The sequence below is a fragment of the Hylaeus anthracinus genome, unplaced genomic scaffold (genome assembly GCF_026225885.1).
Source record: "Hylaeus anthracinus isolate JK02 unplaced genomic scaffold, UHH_iyHylAnth1.0_haploid 12001, whole genome shotgun sequence".
In the NCBI taxonomy this organism is placed as follows: Eukaryota; Metazoa; Arthropoda; class Insecta; order Hymenoptera; family Colletidae; genus Hylaeus; species Hylaeus anthracinus.
Window position 1 is genome coordinate 14,700,918 of NW_026534348.1, and position 19,614 is coordinate 14,720,531.

At 38.5% G+C, this 19,614-nt stretch overlaps 1 protein-coding gene across 2 annotated transcripts in view; it reads right to left on the reverse strand.

Annotated features, from left to right (window-relative positions):
- The window catches only part of LOC128890569 (protein madd-4), a 291,690-nt gene that overhangs the window by 124,222 nt on the left and 147,854 nt on the right, over positions 1 to 19,614 (reverse strand). For both annotated transcript variants that reach the window (XM_054149201.1, XM_054149200.1), the window contains exon 2: positions 6,718 to 6,834. In XM_054149201.1, the coding sequence (XP_054005176.1) occupies positions 6,718 to 6,834 (117 nt within the window). The remainder of the gene's footprint in view (positions 1 to 6,717; positions 6,835 to 19,614) is intronic.

Here is a 19,614-nt window from a genome sequence, read left to right on the forward strand (position 1 = left end):
CGGGACGAAGGATAGAAGTTTGGCACGATTTCCTATACCAGATATGAACCCGTTTGCCTTATCCGATCGCATATCAGATATTTCTCTATGCGAAACTATTTTCGTACGCGATACGTGGAATACGGTTGTCTTACGGGATTATCGGTCCTATTCACCGAATTTCGTTTGGCTTGGTCCATTCTTGGGTAAAGACCTGTACGCTCGGATTATGCTGAAATCCGATCGCGGATATGTGTCAGGCTATCGAACGAGGCCCTGAAAATCTCCATACGATGGTATGGATTTTGTTTAACCCATTTATGCCTTGCTTTCCGTATGTAGGTCGCCTTTAAAAAATATTCATAGAGAATTTCCTTTCATAGAAAACGGCTCCTAAAAAGAATATCCGCGAAGTGTCCTACTGCCTGATTTTCACGTAATTTTGTAGGTCTAGGAGATAGCAATTATACAAGCTATTGAATTTTTGAAATTAAAAAAGGAAGGCCGTATCACTTTATCAGTGTAATTAGCCGAATTAATAAATGGAAAGGATCCTTACCCTCAAATTTAATTTATGTGGCTAATTAACTCTTCAATTTTATATTTATCGATGTTCGTATTAAAATAAATTAGACTTGGTAATCTAAATGCTGCGATCGATTAAATATTTAATCAACTGTGTATGTCGGTCGAAGTACAAAATTGTCATTTTAAACAAAGCAAATTCCATTTTTCCTCGGATTTCAATATGCCGTTTAAATACCTCAGGACCGAAAGTTGCTAAAAATTCGTTTTGGGCGTCATTCTTCGACATGCGTCGTGGCGATCATTCGTAAAAGGCTCGCGACGGCACTAAACGCTCAAAAAACGTGCTACAGGATTTATGGTTCTGGCACCATGAGTTCGAGAATGGTTACCAGCGATTCGCTGCACTCCTGACGTCGCACACCTCCACCTTGGAAATTTTATTTCAGCTCGCCTGTTGGGTGTTACGCCAGAAGTTTCCTAAGTCTCGCGTAAACCTGACGAGAACTGCCACGTTTGAGAACCCCTGAAGAATTCTGATCCCCCCCACGTGCTCAAAGTTTTACGGTGATTTTTTTATCGGCAATCAGTTAGCTTCCTTTTATCGATACTGAGACGACGCTGTTGTAAAGCTTCGATGACGGAGGGCTCGTTTGTCTTTGGTTTACGACGGAGACGCGTTTAGGGGAAGGGATGATGGATATGGGAGATACGGAAGAGGGGATCGAAGCAACGCTGTGGTAGCTCGAATTAATTTTTTAGGGTAGAAGAGTGGAACGAAGTTTACATAAACATATATTCCCTCTGAACTTGTTTACAAATTATACTTTATTGTATAGTATGTATTTCTTCATACTGAAGTGAAACGATAACTTATTCTCCATTGAATTACATAATATTCGACTGTGAGTAATTTCTTGCGCGTTTACCTTGCGCAGCATGCGGCACTTGTTACTTAAATGGTGGCGCAAGTATCCCCACGACGTAAAATGTCATGCATGAATGGCTAAAAGAAAATTGAAGTTAGAAAATTAGATCAGCTGGTCTTGAAACTCGAGATAAGAACCTTCCCAAAAGATTTCCTCTCAATTCAGAGCTGCTTAAATGAAACGTTCCTTTCCTAGATTTTTATAAATGCAGCTATCTCTTTTCCGAAGGTACTCCGTATATTTCAATCAAATAAACCAATCGCACTAGTTACGAGAACTACACCTGAATGGTCAATAATACCGCGATTCCCACAGCAGATTATATAAAATTCTGATTCATCGCTTTAAAGAATATATATCACGAGGAAATGCGGTTAACGTTATCGCATTTCGAATACGCAAACTGGAATTTATGAATTCGATACGTATTACGGGTACAGGGCTTTCTATAAGCAGTAATACTATTCTCGAAGATGACCTCTGTATAGTGTGCTCCCCGTATCGCATCATGCATGCATGTGTCGCATTCGAAACTGGTTTGTATTCGCATACAAAAGTACGAGCATATACGAACTAATGTTACAGGAGACAGTACGTAATAAAGTAACCGTGGATACTATTTTCCGTCGAATCGATTCTAGGCATTATTTAGGTGGAGTAAATCGTATGGAATTTAACAAAACGTCGAATATTTAGTATTAAAGAAATCATTAATATACATCTTATTTCTGTGTATTAATATTCTGTTCCTTTTTAAAATACTAATTGTGATGCGCAAGCAGTCAGTTTGAAACTGTTAAATACTGTAACAGTAAAAAGTTTGTAGATATCCATAAATAATAGTACAATGTTCTAACGGAATAGCTTAAGTAGTTTTCACGTTATAAAATTCCTGAGAAATCCCATGTTCATGCTAGGATTAAGGATCAGATACCAGTGACATCGATGCTCGTGTAGGTCGCACATTTTCCCGCGAACTACTTCTATTTTCGACAGTATGAAAGCGCGGAGAAAGTTTTTCTTCAGTTTTCCGACGGATTGAAGATTGTTTAAGCGGTTGGCCGGCAAGAGAGCGAAGTTCGAACGCGAAACACGCGGAGGGAAAAAATTGCTGGAGTGACCTACATAGGAACGACGAGTGTTCTCTGTTTTCGCTTGGTATAATTTTATTTTCTACGCTATTGTGCGCGTATTTTTTAACAAGCGTGTTTAATTAGTGCAACATTTTCTGGCGGAGGATATACAATAATTAACGGTAAAAAGAGGCCGCGGTTTAAAGAGTGTTATCCCTTATGCAAATTGAAATGTGCGATGCGCTACCGTCCTGTTGTTTCGTGGCGTACATTACTCGTTGCTATAGAAACTTAATTCTGCTATTTATGGCTACACGAGTCTTAGTTTAATGTGTGTATTAAACGTTTCGGTACACGAAGAGTTGTGACTCTGTACAATTGAGAATGAGAAATAACATGAGAGCGCAAAAAAAGAATTAACGTAAACGAATTGTTACGCGCGAATATTACATTATTTTCTGCGAAATAGAATTTGAACACGTTATATATTACACGCACATTAGTCGTCACTCTTTGACAGCAATTTCGTGTAAGTCTTCAAGGGTATCGGAAAAATGTGCCCTGTCGCCATTGCGTAACGTTTCCATTATCGCCGTAGCAGGGTGACAGAGGTTAGATCCACTTTTCTCTCTCGAAAAATCGTCGAGCCTATTTCGCCGAAGTGTTTCGAGTTACGCTCGAGCGTAATGGCGGCGATATTTTCATTGCGACGGGTTCCCGAACTCGTGATCTCAGATTGTGACCCTGTTTCTGTTACGCTGAAAATAACTTTGAGAGGTACGAATGTTGAAATTTCAGGCCAATTCTCATTTTATTTTATTTTAAGAATTCCATTTGTCGAGTTTTTAGAAGAAATTTTACAAGTCGATCTGTTTTTTTTTTTCAAATGGAAAGGCGATTGAATGGCGAAGTAAAAACCATTTTGGGAGCAACATTAATGCACTCTTGGCAAAACAAGAAAGTGTTAGTATTGCGGGGAGAGAGAAGTGGATCAGTCACGGCAGTGGTAGTGACGCGTGCTGGGTCAGACACTTGGAAGTAGTCGTAGAAGATATTGGGTCAGACGAAGGAAGGATTGGAGATTTTAACTATCAAAAAAATGTAAGGAATTTACATTTACTCACTGAATTGTTTCTAAAACTAAAGAAGGTTATAATGTTGCCATTTCATTTATTTCTAATTTTTTAAATTCTATTTATACATGCACCCTAGCTAGAAGAAATACTGGTACCTCATGCGTAAAGGATTTACTGACACGAAATTAGTGGTCACAATTCACTACTGAATGAAAGCATAAACAGGTGAAACTGTTTCTTCTGTTCTAGACAAGCGAAAAGTTTGGAAACCACTGCTGTAAGATTTCTAGTTTTGTCAATAACTGTTTCCCAAAATTGTCCAGACGGCAAAGCTCAATAGTTTCCAAATGAAACAGTCAAAGAAGGGGTTAACGTAGGACTGATCTTTTTTTTTCTTTTCGGTGCAGCACCTACGAAAACCCACCCCTGGTATATGGATCCATTATGTCGCACGGAGCAAAGGGATGCTAAAAGCGGGCGGAGGACCATCGATCCAGCGAGTTCGGGCACGACGACGATATTCAAAACGCGTTCCGCGTCTAAGAGGAAATATGAAGAAGTGTTACACGTGTATCGACTGCGATGCATCGCGGTGCATTCGTGTCTCGCCTTACCGCGACCAAAAGTAGGCCAGCGGAGCTTCCTAGTCCGCGCGTTCTCGAAGCTCTCAAGGAAAGTGGAAATTCCTCGACGAAGGGGAGAGGCAGCCCCTTCAACTCTGGCATCTCGGAAAGACGTCGCTAGGATCGCGAATGGGGGGTGGAAAAAACGAAACTTTCCTCTGAAATTCCTCTGCGATTAAAAAAAAAAAAGAAAGAAAAGAAAGAAAAAAGAAAACAGAAATTACTACCTTCGAACACGGTGCGTCTATCAAAGGAGAATTTTTTTTAGAGGAAAGGCGATAACAGTTAAGGGGACCAGTGGCGTTCGACTGAGGTCTCCGAAAGTTTCGCGAGGCGTGCTCGGAGACGAGAGGAAGGTGTTACGTGAACCTGTTTCGAAAGATGCTTCGTTAAAAAGTTGCGATATAAATATAAAACGAGAGGAAAATGAGCTCGCTCTTTAGCTAGGCACGCGATAAGAGCGGATCGATGGCCTTTGATGGATGTATTCCAGATGTGTTCCAGATAAATTGTTTAATTAAGAGTTTACTGTTTAAGAAAGAAGAAGCATGTATTTATTTCGAATGCTTTGATGATATTTCTGGAGTGTTTTATAGATGGATGAATTAAGTTTATTTTACTTGGAATACCTTAAGAATATTTTAGGGATATTTCGAGAATAGCAAGACAATATTTTATGGAGCACTTTGATAATATTTTATGAAAGAGTAGCTTATAGAATATTGTAGGATAACTCCGTGGAAGGAATGTTGCAGAATATTTATCTTCTGCTTATTTTATCTTGATCTCCCTGCGATTCTTCTATTTACAGTTTCTTCAATGTTTATGAATATTTTATAAAATGTAGTTTCATGTACTACTACGAAGTACTTTTTGAGAATTCTACTAAATATTTTAAGAATGTTCTATAAAATATTTCGTAAAGTTACCTTAATAATTGTATAAAATATTCTTAAAATATACTTTAACGAAATGTTCCTTTATATAACATTTATAAAACATTTCTGAAAATGTTTTCTGGTTATGCCTGTCATCCAAATCGGACGAGGAACAAAGGAAAATCGGGACCAAAGAACGACGAATACAATTGACCCGTCGCAGCTCGGAAAAATATACATGCACGATACATTTAAGGCGGAATTATGTGAAGCGAAGACTCGATGAGTCCACGAAGAAGGGACTCGCCATGAGTCGTGGACCCGTTTCGCGACCGAATCCCGGAAAAAGAGGTGTTCCCAAGAGCGTGTCCGCAACGTCATCTTGAAATTAGTCGAGTCGCGCAAGACGCCGGAAGTCCCGTTGACGAACTGCCTGGCTAAACAGAGCACGAAAGGGCAACGAGGAGGCCTCGCGAGGCGTAAAAGACTTTTCGCGAGTCCGGTGCACGGTGTTTTGCCCAGGAGAGAAGATAAAAGAAAGAAAATAAAACGCGGAAAGATGGAGCGAGGGAAACACAAGCCCCGCCATGTTCAGCGCTGGTGTAAAGGTTTCCGCGACCTATTTCCGGCTGGCTGGCATGAATAAAAGTGTTTATTTTCCCTACGTCTCCAACGACGCCCTGGCTCTCTTATTCTTTCCTGAAATCCACAGGTACGAGCGCGAAAACCGACGAAATACACGGTCCGTGACGCGTGCGAGACGTTCCCGCTCGGATGGGATTGATGCTTCAATTTGCCCCACTTCAGCCGCGAGAGGGAATTATATTGGGAGTCGAGGGGTTCGAGCGATCCCCTGTCGTCGAGCTTATCGAGTGGCGATAGGGGTGGTTTCGCTTGGAACTTCGGAATTAAGCTTTTGACTCGACAGGCCACGGTTAGCTTATCGTTTCCGTGGTAATTGTTTGTTGGGCACCGTGCACGATCGCTATTGGAATCGTTTTTCCGAAGTGGCGCGTTTATCTTCGACGAGGAATCTTGTTGAATCGTAATTGATGGGGAGAGAGAATGTTACGGATGAAAGAAACGATGATTGAGGTTTAGGAGTTTAAGAAATATTGAAATAGTTTCTGAAGTGTTGGAAAGTGTAATACATATATACTGTACGTCGTATAGAATAAGAAATGTCAGTGCGATAGGTATGTATCCCGTCTGCTTGAGAATGTGAGTGTGAATGTGCGAGAGAAAAACAAAAGGACTGCGCACGTAGAGAGAGGCTCAGAAGTGATAGAGAAGTAAATGAGAAATGTAAACAGGTGCGAATATTCAAATTGTGCGTTAGAATAAATAGTTATCGTTTGAACAAAAGTGCCGTTTTTGCTTAACTCCTAAATAAAGTTTTATTCAACATGAAGGAATACTTTATATAGAAATTATTATTTTATAACAGAATATTTTGTAGGAGAATGTAATAGGAATATTTCATTTAAGAATTTTTTTTAGTATATTTTTGGTTGAGATTCCTGTGCAGGAATGTTTAAAAATAGTTCGTTCAGTAATCTCTTTAGTGAATCTATTTTATGAAAGAATATTTTTAGGATATTTACAAAATAAATAAGACTGTGGAATGTTCTTACCTGTTCACCCGAGTCTGCGTCAGGGTTGTTGCCTGTGTTTGTGACTTCCGATGCGTCTTCGATGACTGAGTCGCCGATCGTGCTGTTGTCGCTCACAACGAGGCCCAGCAGGCATATCTATACAAATCACATGAAGACACAGTTAGTATCATGGTTCAACATTTTTCATCTTATACATTTCATTTAAATTTTATAGCAGCCCTGCACCAGTTCAGAAGGTATTCTTGCGGCGTTAGGGTGATGAGGGGAGAGTGGAGAATATGCTCTGATATCGTTTTCTATCTCATACTATACCAGATTCATATTGACACATACACATATAGATTGGTGATGTGACTTTTCATTATGAAGCTAGAGTAAATCAATTTTGAAAGTCACCCAAAGAAACCAAACCAAGTCAAAATTAATCGAGAGACCTGCTAGAGTGCATCTATTGCATATCTTTAAAATTAAATAACGACGGAGTAAATAAACAACATAATTCGTTTTTCATTTCAATAATGATCACCAAAATACATTGACCTTCAGAAAGAAGGGGACACTTCTTCAAAACGTCATAAATATGGGAGTTTCCAACCGATTTTCGTAAAACTTCGTCAGGAGTAGTTTTGAAGTGCCCTCTGGGTGTGTGCAAAGTTGCATTGACGAGAGTTAATTCACCCCCATAAATGGGTTGGTGCAGGAAAACGAGATTTCTGAAGGTTCCAGGAGTGACGGAAGGGGTTGACAAAATCAAAAAGACCTTCGGTGCGACTCTCCTTGATGCCCTCTACAGAATACACCCCCTGAAATCCCTCTCGGACAAATCCACCCCTCACAACACCCCAACCCTCCTAAAATCCAGAATTTTCGGACGACAGTCCCGATTTTGAGCTGTATATTCACGCTGGTACATTCAGAAATGATGTAGTCTGACATAAAGACACGAAGGTGGCTACGATGCAAGAGGTTTTCATTAAATCGACTAATACAGTTGGTTTCTTAGACTCAGCAGTTGGACCAATGGACGTTTGCTCAAAGTTTCATGAAAATCGGCGTCAGACAGTGTTCCCTCACCGAGGAAGGCTCGAAATTTTCTAGGAACGATGTGTACGTGTGCTGGGAAAACGGCCGGCAGGCGGGCTTGTTATAAAAGTTCTGCCTCGCAGCGGCGACGCCAGAAAGTGGGTATCCGTTTTCGGACGGAAGTGCGGCTACAATTAAATTGCGCCGTCCTCGTTCTCCAGGAGCGTGGCGTCCTTTTTATTTCCACGGTGGAAAGCGGAACAGCCGCTGGTCCGCTCTTCGGCGCCATTGTTTGGCGATCGATCGTCGAACGATCCGTTTCACCAACCGAAATGTTTGTGTCGATATTTCTAAGAAAACAGCCAGGCAATTTGCACTGTGTCGATTACTTATCTTTCGATAGGGAAAAATAATTTTAGTGCAAGTTTTAGTCACAGTCAACGTTGCATCGAAATTGTCATTATACGACGATTATTATTTCATCGAATCTTTGTTTATCGTTGAAGACAGACGAAAAGCTCGTAGGAATTTGTTTGTATGGAATGTAATTATTTAAAAGATTTATCTTACTCAATTCTTGAAATTTTTACAGGTTTTGAATGTAGAGAGGAAAAAGAATAAAAATGCAAGAAGCAATCATGATAATACTCAAGATATATTAAAGTCAAAAAATAGAGGCGTGTAAAAAAACCGAAATTGTATCCCCTACCAAAACATAAATACAATTCAAACTAAGTTCTGAAGCGAACGAAAAGATTAAAAGATTGATAGTTACGCCAATGGAAATCTGTCGATGAGACAGAAATCCACAGAAAATCTGATGTATACGCCAATGAATGTTGCCAAGCCCTTCCAAGAAAAAAACGCCAGACGCGGCGTTTGTGGTTTTTTCTACTTCTCGGAAGCGCGTACGCATTTCCAGGAACTTATGTAGGTCACAAGGCCAATCTTTCATTCATAATAATCGATCAACTAGAAAACTTTGAATCGTCGAGGCTCAAAGTGGAATTATCGGATTCGATTCTAGCAAAATGCAAATTAAAGAGCGCGATCTCCTCTACCTAATAAGTACTTGTTATCAGTGTTAAATGTTCTTTATGATTACATGAAATTAATCAATGACATTAATTCGCTTAAATAAAATTTTAGAGAATTTTGCAATTACTGGAGTCACGTACGTATTCGCAGATGTGTGAGCGTCATTTCGACGGCGTTCTGCGACCTACAAGGTGGAACCTAGTGTCTGCCACGCGTTATTAGCGATAAATCTAGACGCCTGGTCCGCCCTGTAATTAAAGGTTAACGATAGACGCCTCGGGGCACCAGAAAATGAACTCGTACGGATTGGGATTACTATGCCGTGGTAAAGATACCCACGGCTTTATGGACTTTACGATCGTGACGTTGTGTTTACAGGCTTGTTATTAGCCGGCGCGATTAGATTCTGGACGTCGCTAGAATCATTTATTATGCTCGCTTTCTAATCGTCGATTCAGCAGTATTCGTTTCACGCTCTTACGTCAAATTAATCGATAAATTCGCGGACTTATCATTCTAATTAACTTGTTGCGTTATTTCACGTGGTTGATTTAAAATGTACTAACAGGATTAGGAATCAAGAAACTCTTCCTTGGCATTTAGAGAGAAATATATGAACGTGATGCTAAGCATAATCTCGTTAATCTTCGAAATAAATAGAACCTGTTCGCCGCAATTCCAGTGGTTACTGTTAAGTGAAAATATTTAAAGTAATGCACACTAATGTAGACGTTTATGCAGTCTTGCGTACGTAAAAAATATTTTGATTGGTGATACGGAATTTATATGCATAGAATAGTAAATTACATCCAAGAAATTCCATTGATATTCAAATAGAAATATAATTATTTTTACTTTTATTAAAAAGGGGGGAAACGATGTTTCCTTAAAATATTGTCCTAAAAGGATTGCTTTGAAATTGTATTCAAAAGGGAACACTGTCTGACGCCGATTTTCATGAAACTTTGAGCAAACGTCCATTGGTCCAACTGCTGAGTCTAAGAAATATATTATATTAAGAACTATATGTATATTAAATTATTTGGTATCGATGCTGTAAATGGTGGCGTATCAGAATGGCAATTAAATATTCTCACCGTGCTGTAAACGCTGATATACGTATGTTTCTTAAAAAAAAAAAAAAAAAAAGACAACTGTCATCACAGCTATCGTGACAGCATTCAAAGCCCTTATTCGTATTTAAAAGTCTAACCTGTGTGACTCATTACGATCGATGTAAACAAGAGCGTATCTAAGGCTTACTTCGGATCAGCTTGATATCCGTATAAAATGTTTCTACGATGTAAACTAGGCCATTATTCTATACGAGATGGAATTTAAAAACAATTCAAACACAGGAATAAATTATTTAACAATTTTGTATGCACACTGCTCGCTTCAGACATTTCTTTAACAAAGTCCTTTCGTGAGATCACTCAATGGAGTCGTAAAGGTTACGTAAACGATTCCCCTCTCTCCCTATTTATGTTTAATCGTCCTCAGGTCATTAATGCGCTATCGACCGAGGAAGTTTCAAATTGTTCGAGATCGCAATTCCTCGGAAATTCATCAGATCGTAATACGTGGTGGGGGCGACCCATTCAAACTGGAAAGTCATTATTCATCCTCTAGTACGATCATTATGATTAGCCAATCGACCACCTAGGGCGTTCGCTGGCGAACCTCCGCAGCGTGCCTTTGAAAAAGGAGAAAATTATAGTGATCGGGGTCCGTCGATCGATTAACTCGATCACCGTTATTACCTCGGCGGTGATGCGTACATCTAACTGTCGATATCGTTTAATCGCGACAAAGCACTCTTTGTCACCGATCTGCTTGGGGTAACAGTGACTAATTGCGTCGTGTGAAATTATCTACTTACAAACCTATCGACGATACGAACAGTATTTGGAAATTTTCACTCGTGAGTGAAACTCTCGTGGCAGCAAACGTAAGAACCAGAAAGTAATCAGAGGAAGATGACTTTACAAAATACACTATTTAAAATAAATTAAATTCCAGTTCTAAGTAGACTCTTGAAGTTGTGGAGTTCGAGGCACTATTCAACAGTTCTATATTAATTCTATATTAACTGTGAAGTATCTAATCATATTTATTTATTTATATTAATACGGCCACACTAAATATTACACAAAAAACAAAGAAATGAGCGGTTACAGGGTTGTCACAATTTCTCGTTCATTGCTGCATATTAATATAATAAAGTAAAACTATTTATTTCACGAGTCGTTAAATATCCACTTTTGAATCATATTAAATAATTTCTCGAATTACAAACATTTCTTTGTACAATATTCGTATGTTCTTTCCCTAAATACAATTCTATAATATTTCAAGTATATCATTTTTAATATATACCTTTCACATCCATTATTCTTTGTTCCACCCGTCCCGATTTAAAAAACTTTCCAAAATCCGCGTGCAAAGTTGGCGCTAGAATTTTTTTCCGCCATCCCTGATGCGGACGTCGAAACGGAAGACATAAAAGCGCGGCGTATGCACGTCACGCGTACAGCCGCGTTCGGTGAACAATAATATATCGATGAATAACCCAGATTACAATTGAAATACGCGCGGCTCGAGAGATGGTTGCCGATACGGAATTCCATTCGGACACGGGCGCGTAACGATGCCTCCACCGAGCGGAGCAGCTTAACGCTGAATTTATGTTCGGACACGACGCGGCTAACGAGGCGTCTGTTCGATACCATTTAATTCTTATCTGGCCACTTGATTGGCTCGCGTGCCGTGCCTGGATTAACGCCGTCGGTCCACATTAATTCTGGTAATTAACTTAGTCCCGCCACGGCGCGACCCGGATCCCGGAGTTTGGCAACTTTCAGGGGGTTAAAAACGCTGCACTGATTGAATCGATCGCGGCTCGATTGTGGGAACGTCATCGATACAGATTCCAGTGGCGCGTTTTCACGAATAAATCAATTCTACGTGTTCCCATGCTTCGCGAAGCGGATTATTTTGTTCGTGGTGCGCGCAACTGGTAAGCTAGAGGGAGGCCTTCGGGGGCGGTTTAGCTTCGATTTAGTTTCTCTTTCGATTAAATCAAAGATAAACTGTGCTTTGAAAATTTTTTAAACACTTTTCACGATACGAGTTATATTTGTAATTTTATTATAAGGTTCCTAACGTAAGAGGCCCTTTGAGCGTGTGTAGGTATGTTCAAATATTATAAATGAAAGAATTATTAATGTTTATCCTCTCACGTCTCTTTGCTAAATACTTGATTTCGTAGAAGACCGTCGCTCGGTGCAGTTTAATATTTTAAATTGTACACACTCAATTAGGGCGGAGTGTTGACCCCCTTTGCGTCAAGTAGAAATCTCGTCCGCAATTTCTGTTCTTCTTATGTAAACGTTTCGAACACAAGCGAGTACCCAGAGTTCTGTAAAACGCTTCATCCCGATTGATGTTTCGGAGTGCTTTCACTTCCGTTATTAAACTTTCAAGAACTTCAAACGGCACGCTGTCAAGAGTATTTTATTATTTCAAATAAAGAGATCGGAAGAGGGAGGACGAAAAATCTTCAGATATGTTCTGCAAATGTTTCCTGGCAATCCAGATAAGTTGAAGGAAAAAAAATTATTATAACTTACGATACAACACTTCGAATTTGTCCAAACATTAAAGCTTCGCCATTATCTTCTAATAAAATACTGTCTAAAAATCTTTTGGTATGAAAAATAAATAATTTTATTTTCACGTTTACAGGCACGGTTTAAAATAAAGTAGTCTAATGGTTATCAAGCTCTGAGCTCGAAGAGTCTGGGGATAAGTGTCATCGATGAAGGTTTCTTCGATAAGCCACATACTCTTCAAGGGCCAGAACTCTTACCGAGTCACCAACGAACGATGCACAGATCCGTCACGAATGACGTCGACAATGGCTAGGTTCCAATACATGCAAATTCCTCCTTCAGCGAACATTCGCTGCCTTGTTTGCCCGATGTCGAGCGAGAAAAAGCGTGCTGGGATAATTATGATGAATAATATGAGTGGCCTGTAATTAAATTTCGCGCCAACGAAGGTAAACTCGACACGCGCCAGCGAGACGAGGAGTATTTTCACTTGTCTCCGCCATTAACGGAACTCTCATCGTTGCGATTCTACATTGAGGTCAGCCATGTCAAATTAGACTCGTCGCGTTATACATTATTCCCGTTTATCCCTTCCTAGTTGGAAGCATTATTTTAAATATTTACTCGATACGAAAAGTTTATGATGGACTCTAAGGAGATCAGTTATCTAAAAAGAGGCGCAGTTAAATTGATATTGATGTAAGATGCGATGTAAGATGTCGGCGTTGAATATTTGGAAGTATTTATTCAGGGGTTGTTTCATTTTTCAATGTAGCTTATTCAGTGACGAGGATTATGGAGTATAAAATGAGATTCGTTTTGACAAGATTTATGCTATTTGATTTTTGACTTCTAGGGTGGAGTCATGTTTAACTTCTGTAGCAGCACAGTATTTTGCAAATGGATTCATAAAATAAAAAAAAAAAATAAAAAAATATACATGTCGACTTGAGTAGCCTCCTCCTTTTCGAAGTCGGTGAAATAAATGAAACAGTTTAACATGTAACAATCTTCGTGAGAATCCCTTTAAATTATTAAGTAATTTAGCTATTACAGAATGTATATTCCCAATTCTAATTCCCAATTCACGTTATACTGTAGCACAAAAGATATTATAAATATATTTCCGTTATGTGAAAAAATATCTTAAATATCAGTCAAATGTTTAGAGCTCCAAACTATCAAGCAGATGCTTCAGGACACTTGAGAAACAAGCTTCAATTCCAAGAAAATACCTGAGAATTAAAATTCTGAAATATATTTAGAGCATTTTTGGGAGGACAGCTCAGCCTGAAGAATTTTGTCCTGGGTCCTTGGATTTGCACTAACGCGAACAATGGAACGTGTGCATTCAGGACACGCCACGGATCATCTCGGATCGTAAACGTTCCACGGACAGGATCATTTCTCAGTCCGTGGCAGGTAGCGCCGCGACGATTTATCCCGTCAATCGAGGGGGTCGCTTTATCGCGGGAGAAAAATTGATATTCGATTACGTGGCTCGCGCGACCGACGGGAGTACTTTCCTTTAGAGGGTTTACAGGTTTTGGACGGTGGCTCGAGGGAAAACAAAGGGTATGGCCGAGAACACGGGACGTTACTTTGTGGCCGAGTGTGAATCAAATTAATTTTGCCGCGCGATGGAATTAATATCGACGACCGTAGCTTTATCTAGCGACGCGTGAAGGAGGGCCTCGCTAAAAGGCGCCTCGTGTAAACAGATTAGATCCTCCTCCGCTCACAGTGGCGTAGTCGAGTCCTTTTGGAACTTCACGTAAGAAATTTTGGACTCAAAGGAGTCCATTCAAACGAATTTTAATTTGCTGTAATGTGAGAGATGTTAGGATATTTTGAATTGAAACTTAGGGTCTGACTTGCTTGGCAAATTCGAGACAAAAATATTTTTAGCGAAATAAAGATAGCGTTCATTATCTGAATTATTAGGAATACATTGCTTATTCGATATACGCTAGAAAAATAATCTATATACAGAGTGTCCCAAAAATGTTGGAGGTCCTTGAAAGGGGTGATTCCCTTATCGAAAATGTTGTTTCAAATCACCCTCCGAACCACCTCTTTCAAGGACCTCCAACATTTTCGGGACACCCTATATAGAAATTGTAATTACATTGAATAGAAGAAAATAAAATAGCAAAAAGCACAAGAGTAACGAAGCAAATGATAATCCTAAAAGTTCACGATTCTCCACATCTGCGATGTATTTCAAGGAGAACAAATTCGATTTCGGTACACATTTAAATAACATTCCTCGTATGATAATCGTGGTATTTGTTTAGCACGTCCCTTGAAATGCTTTTAATCGCGATAACAAATCCCGACGTTGTGTCGCATAATGAATACGTTGGTTCAACATTCATCGAACGAACGAAACAACGCCGAACAGAGAAGGATAATATTACTCTCTATATAAGTTTTCATTCCATTCGGTTCAATCGATTGATCGATGTGGACAAAAAGGGAGATCACGTTTCGCAAATCAAATATGGAGAGATGTTTTAAACCGAAGCTCTTCCATGCGAATATTTGAAAGGGTATTAAAATAGTTCATTCTCGTGAAATATACGCGATCAATATTATCCTTTCATCGTTCAAATATTATCTTTAAACCATTGAGTATCAATGGTCTGTTTAGTAAGCATTCGGGAAAGCAACTTTTTATTGGCAATATTTATTTGATTGTTTGGTGGTTTTCAAGGTACGAAGTTGAAACGTCGATAGAGTGTTCTGTCATTTTTTAGCGAACTTTAGCATCTTCTATCTCTATTAATGTTGTTCGAATTTTTAAGCAGTTAAATATTAATAACAATCACGGTTCAAAATAAGTATTCATTCGAAACATTAATCGTGACATTGAGTATTCATTCTACACAGTATTCGTAACAAATGTGCCAATATTTTAATATCTATTCATTGGACCAGCTAAATATTAATTTCTGACAATAGCTAAATTAATTATTAGCAATATTTGTTCAAACAATAACCGATAATATGATTTTACTGTAATATTATCGTTTCGTCAGTTCTATTGCCCTTGGATCACGCGTCGACCAATCCTCATTCAGCATTCCTCGGCTGATAAGTACCCAAGCGTATCAGAACAGTCTGTCTATTTTCAGATTAATTTTCCATTATGTATGATTCTTTCATTAGGTATTAATATTATTTAGATTCTTTAATCGCTTCGGTCAGTTGTTTGTTTCATACGTTGTCATTGATTTTTATTTTCAAGTTATTTTATTATTTTACTTCTGTATATGTATCTCTAACCACTCTATTGCGATTTTCAGTCTTTCTTATTTAGGTATTTCATCGATGATGTTGTAAGCTCATATATTCATCGACAATCTTTTATTTTTATTTCAGATTTATTTGATCAATTCGATTATTTTGTTTGTTTGGTATATAGTTATCCACGAAGTTGTAACTCAATATCTTAATTAATAGTTTTCCTTTTCTATTCTCAAATTATTTCATTATATAAGGATAACTAATTTTATTAAAAAATTTTCATAGAAAAATGATTTTTTAATAAAATATTAGTTCAATAAAATATATTTAAGCACAGTATTACGAGCAAACATTTTGCATTTACTTGGTTATCGTGAACTTTTGCGTTGACTTTGAAGAAGCAACTACTATAAATGCTAAAATTGTTGGAGGGAAAGGTAACGATCGACCGTTTTTTGTGGAAACGCGAGCGTGGCAACATCGTTATGGAATTTGTTTCGCCTTTAACGAGACTGTCCGCAATCAGTTACACGACGACGACGAAGCAGATCGACGCTCGTCCAACTTTTAAGTCACCGGAAGTCCGTCGACGGCGGAAACTACGTCGAAATTGTTACGTCGTTGTCGGGCTTTTCGGACCGTAGGGCAGATTTTCGCGAGAAAATTGTCCTCTTAGAAGAACGACCGTCTAGATCGACGTCTCTTTTAGTGTCTTGAAAAACGCTTCCAGACACTTGGACGATTCAAGACCCTATTCAGAAGCTTTAAACTAATTATATTTATTTTCATTTATATTATTCGAGTACTGAAATATCAATTTATAGATCTCATTGCATAGCTAGTTGTATATACAAACATTTTATCATGCAATATCTTCCAATTGTTCTATTACATGTATACAATTTTTAATGTAAATTGGTTTTTTTACTAGTAAGCAATATCTAGACGATATTTTCAGATGGCTATATAATGGCAGGAATGAAAGACACGTAGGAAGCCATGAGGAAAAATTGTCTCACCCGTAGATACACGAACCGAAAGATTACTCTTTCCTTTGATATTCCGTCCATCGCTAGTTTCTTTATTCGCGGTAATGGAAAGAGCTCTCAATTTTTTTTTATTATCAGGTTTTAATGAAATATCGTCTGGGAAAGTTAATCCTGCGGTTACTTTGCGAGCACTTTCTGGCACGCTTCGACGTCCAAATTAAAATTAAAATTAATCAGATTGTTGAGTACTTTGCGAAGGAGAACGACACAAATAATCGTCCAAGATATTTCAAGGAGGAAAATTGTATACTCCTGAAAGACTCTCGAGAAGTAGCATTATCTAGGACGACTTTTGTTGACCTAAATTACACCGTCGCATTTATTATTTTAGTCTTTTAATTTTCTTAAGATAAGTGTAATTTTGAGCATCGGTGCATGCGTGCGAGCATGCTTCTCCGGGTATGAAAATGGAGAGTGAACAGTATGGCGCCGGAGCGTGTGAACGCGAAAACGAAAGGGTCATTTGTATCTACTAGTATCAATGTAATCAAGAAGAATAGAATAACAAATATACTAATATTAATCTTACTAAGAATATAAGACAAGTTAAAGTCCTTTATTTTTACGATCCCGCGAATACGTATTTTAATGAATTTATTTGTGAAAATGATCCAAGTTATTACAAAATAAGGTAACAGTCCTATTAATAGAAGAATGTCACGAATTTTTTTCTGAAGTGTTCACGTTTTGTCACAAAAAGTAGAACACCTCTGCTCGCGATAAGGAGTATACGTTTCTGAATATTCTTCCATCAGCTTTTTTCTTTACCTCTGATATAAAATTTGTTTATTTTTATCAGCTAAGAAAAATGCGCCCGTGAGAATCGCCTGTGCTCCCGTGACGAGTCGTAAAAGAAACAGCCCTATTTACTCGACATCATGGCGGTCAGATAGGGGCGCGTATTAGAGCTCGCCGTGTATGCTAAACTGTGTCGATGTTCGTGCACCGTAACCGCCCAATAGTTACACGATAAAATCTCTCAAGCTGTGGACCTCCCAGGGCTAAAGGTGTTTTTCTCCCGCTTAAATGGGGTTAAATTCTCTCACCTATCTGCCGTCATCTATAAACCTAAACACCTCCGGTTCTCTGTCCCCCATAAAGTGAGATTGGTCTCGAACCTGCTCGGCTCGCCTCGTGCGAGACGCAATTTGTTCTACGGTACCACTTTCCGCGTTCCAATTCCCTTCTGGAGCATAAATTCATATCGACGATTTGTTTAAGTCAGAAAATTAAATCGAGGAGGAAAGTTACATTTGACTTTTACTTCGCTTACAAATCGTGGTTGAAAATACGTATCTGCAAATAGTGTGTAGATGTATATTACATAATTAAGTTGCAATTTTATAATAGCAAGATACTCTATCATAGACGTTCATGTATTTTGTATATAAATTTCATTTCTCGATGGCTTTACGTTTCAATTTTATTTCAGTTCCAGATCCGTCAAAGGAAATTTATAAGCTGTGCGTGAGCACTGTGTACTACTAATGAACAGCAACTTTATAATATCGTGTATTAAAATATCACGATCTACCACAGAAGACTTTTATGTATTTTACGCCTAAATTTCATTTCTTGTTGGTTTTACGTTTCAATTTTATTTTAGTTCCAGATGTATCGAGTGTCGCTTCCAATAAACATTTTAGCTCATACATAATGCTCAGGAAAGTTCGACAAGCGCGTTCTTGATAAAGGTATCAATTACACACAGGAAGCAAATAATAATGTTGTTCTCATTTTCTCTGGCATCAGGCGTTCCACAAAGTCGCAGCTACCCTTCATCAAAAAATGACTAAATCCACATATGTTGAATTCTCCATTGAATTTACTTTAATACATTATATATCACCCTGCATTTAGTCTCGATCTTTCAAGAAACAAATCTTTGTTTCTCATAAACGCGCAACGGTACCAGTCATCCCACGATTCTGTCTTTACCCTCATCTGCTTTCAGAGTAAGCCAATTACAGTGGCACCGTGAATTTTACAGCCAATCGATCCGGCTAGTTCAGAATAATACATTTGGAGGGAGGGATCGAGGAGGATCTGTCAATTCGCTGTCAAACTTTCTGGCATTCGTGCGTCTGGATTTACCTGGATCGATCGGTACCTAATACTCGTCAAGGTATGTGCGCTGTTGTCCAAAAACAAGATCAAGCGTGACAAAACGTTTCTAACCGCGGAAGTCTTGCTCATCGATTCAGGGAAAATTGAATCCTTTGGACGTTGTTTAAATATTATCGAGAATCCTGAGAGCGTTGCCTGGAAAGAAATTTGGTCCAAGGGGTCGTTCAACCTTAAGCACATACGTAGACGTAGTTTCAGGAGATGGAACGTCCACGAATTCGTTTAGTTTTAAGAGGTGTGTGTGCTCATGCGATGACAACGAGTGGAGGTTCGCGTTTGGGGAAAAATGTGACGATGGGTGAACTGCGAAAGGGTGAAAGCAGAGAAAGTTGACTTGAGATAAAAATAAGTAAATGGGGGGATGTTTCTTGGGTGATATCGATCGAGTTATAATTTTAGAAGCACAGTTATTTATTTCATTCCATGTGTACTGCCTCGTTAATTAAGTGCCTTTATTAATACTTAACATCAAAAGTACGACGAATGTAATTAAATTTTCAGTTCCACGATCTATTTAATTTTATATCCAAAATATAGAGAAGTGTGTGCAGTACAAGTATGCACAGTTTATTTATTTTGTAAGTTCATACAGGGAGATTTCCAAGTTTAATTTAACTCGAATAAATTCATTTTTCCTCAGAAGACTTATTCGTGCAAAGCACACATTTAACCAAGATTGATTTATCTTATTCTCCAAATTAATAATTATCAATTGTAAGTTTTAAACAGATTCACTGTTTTAGGAAAGCTGGTCAAGTTAATCAAAATGGTTGGTTGAGCGTACAAATGCCAAACGCTTTCCGATCGTCTGTTTT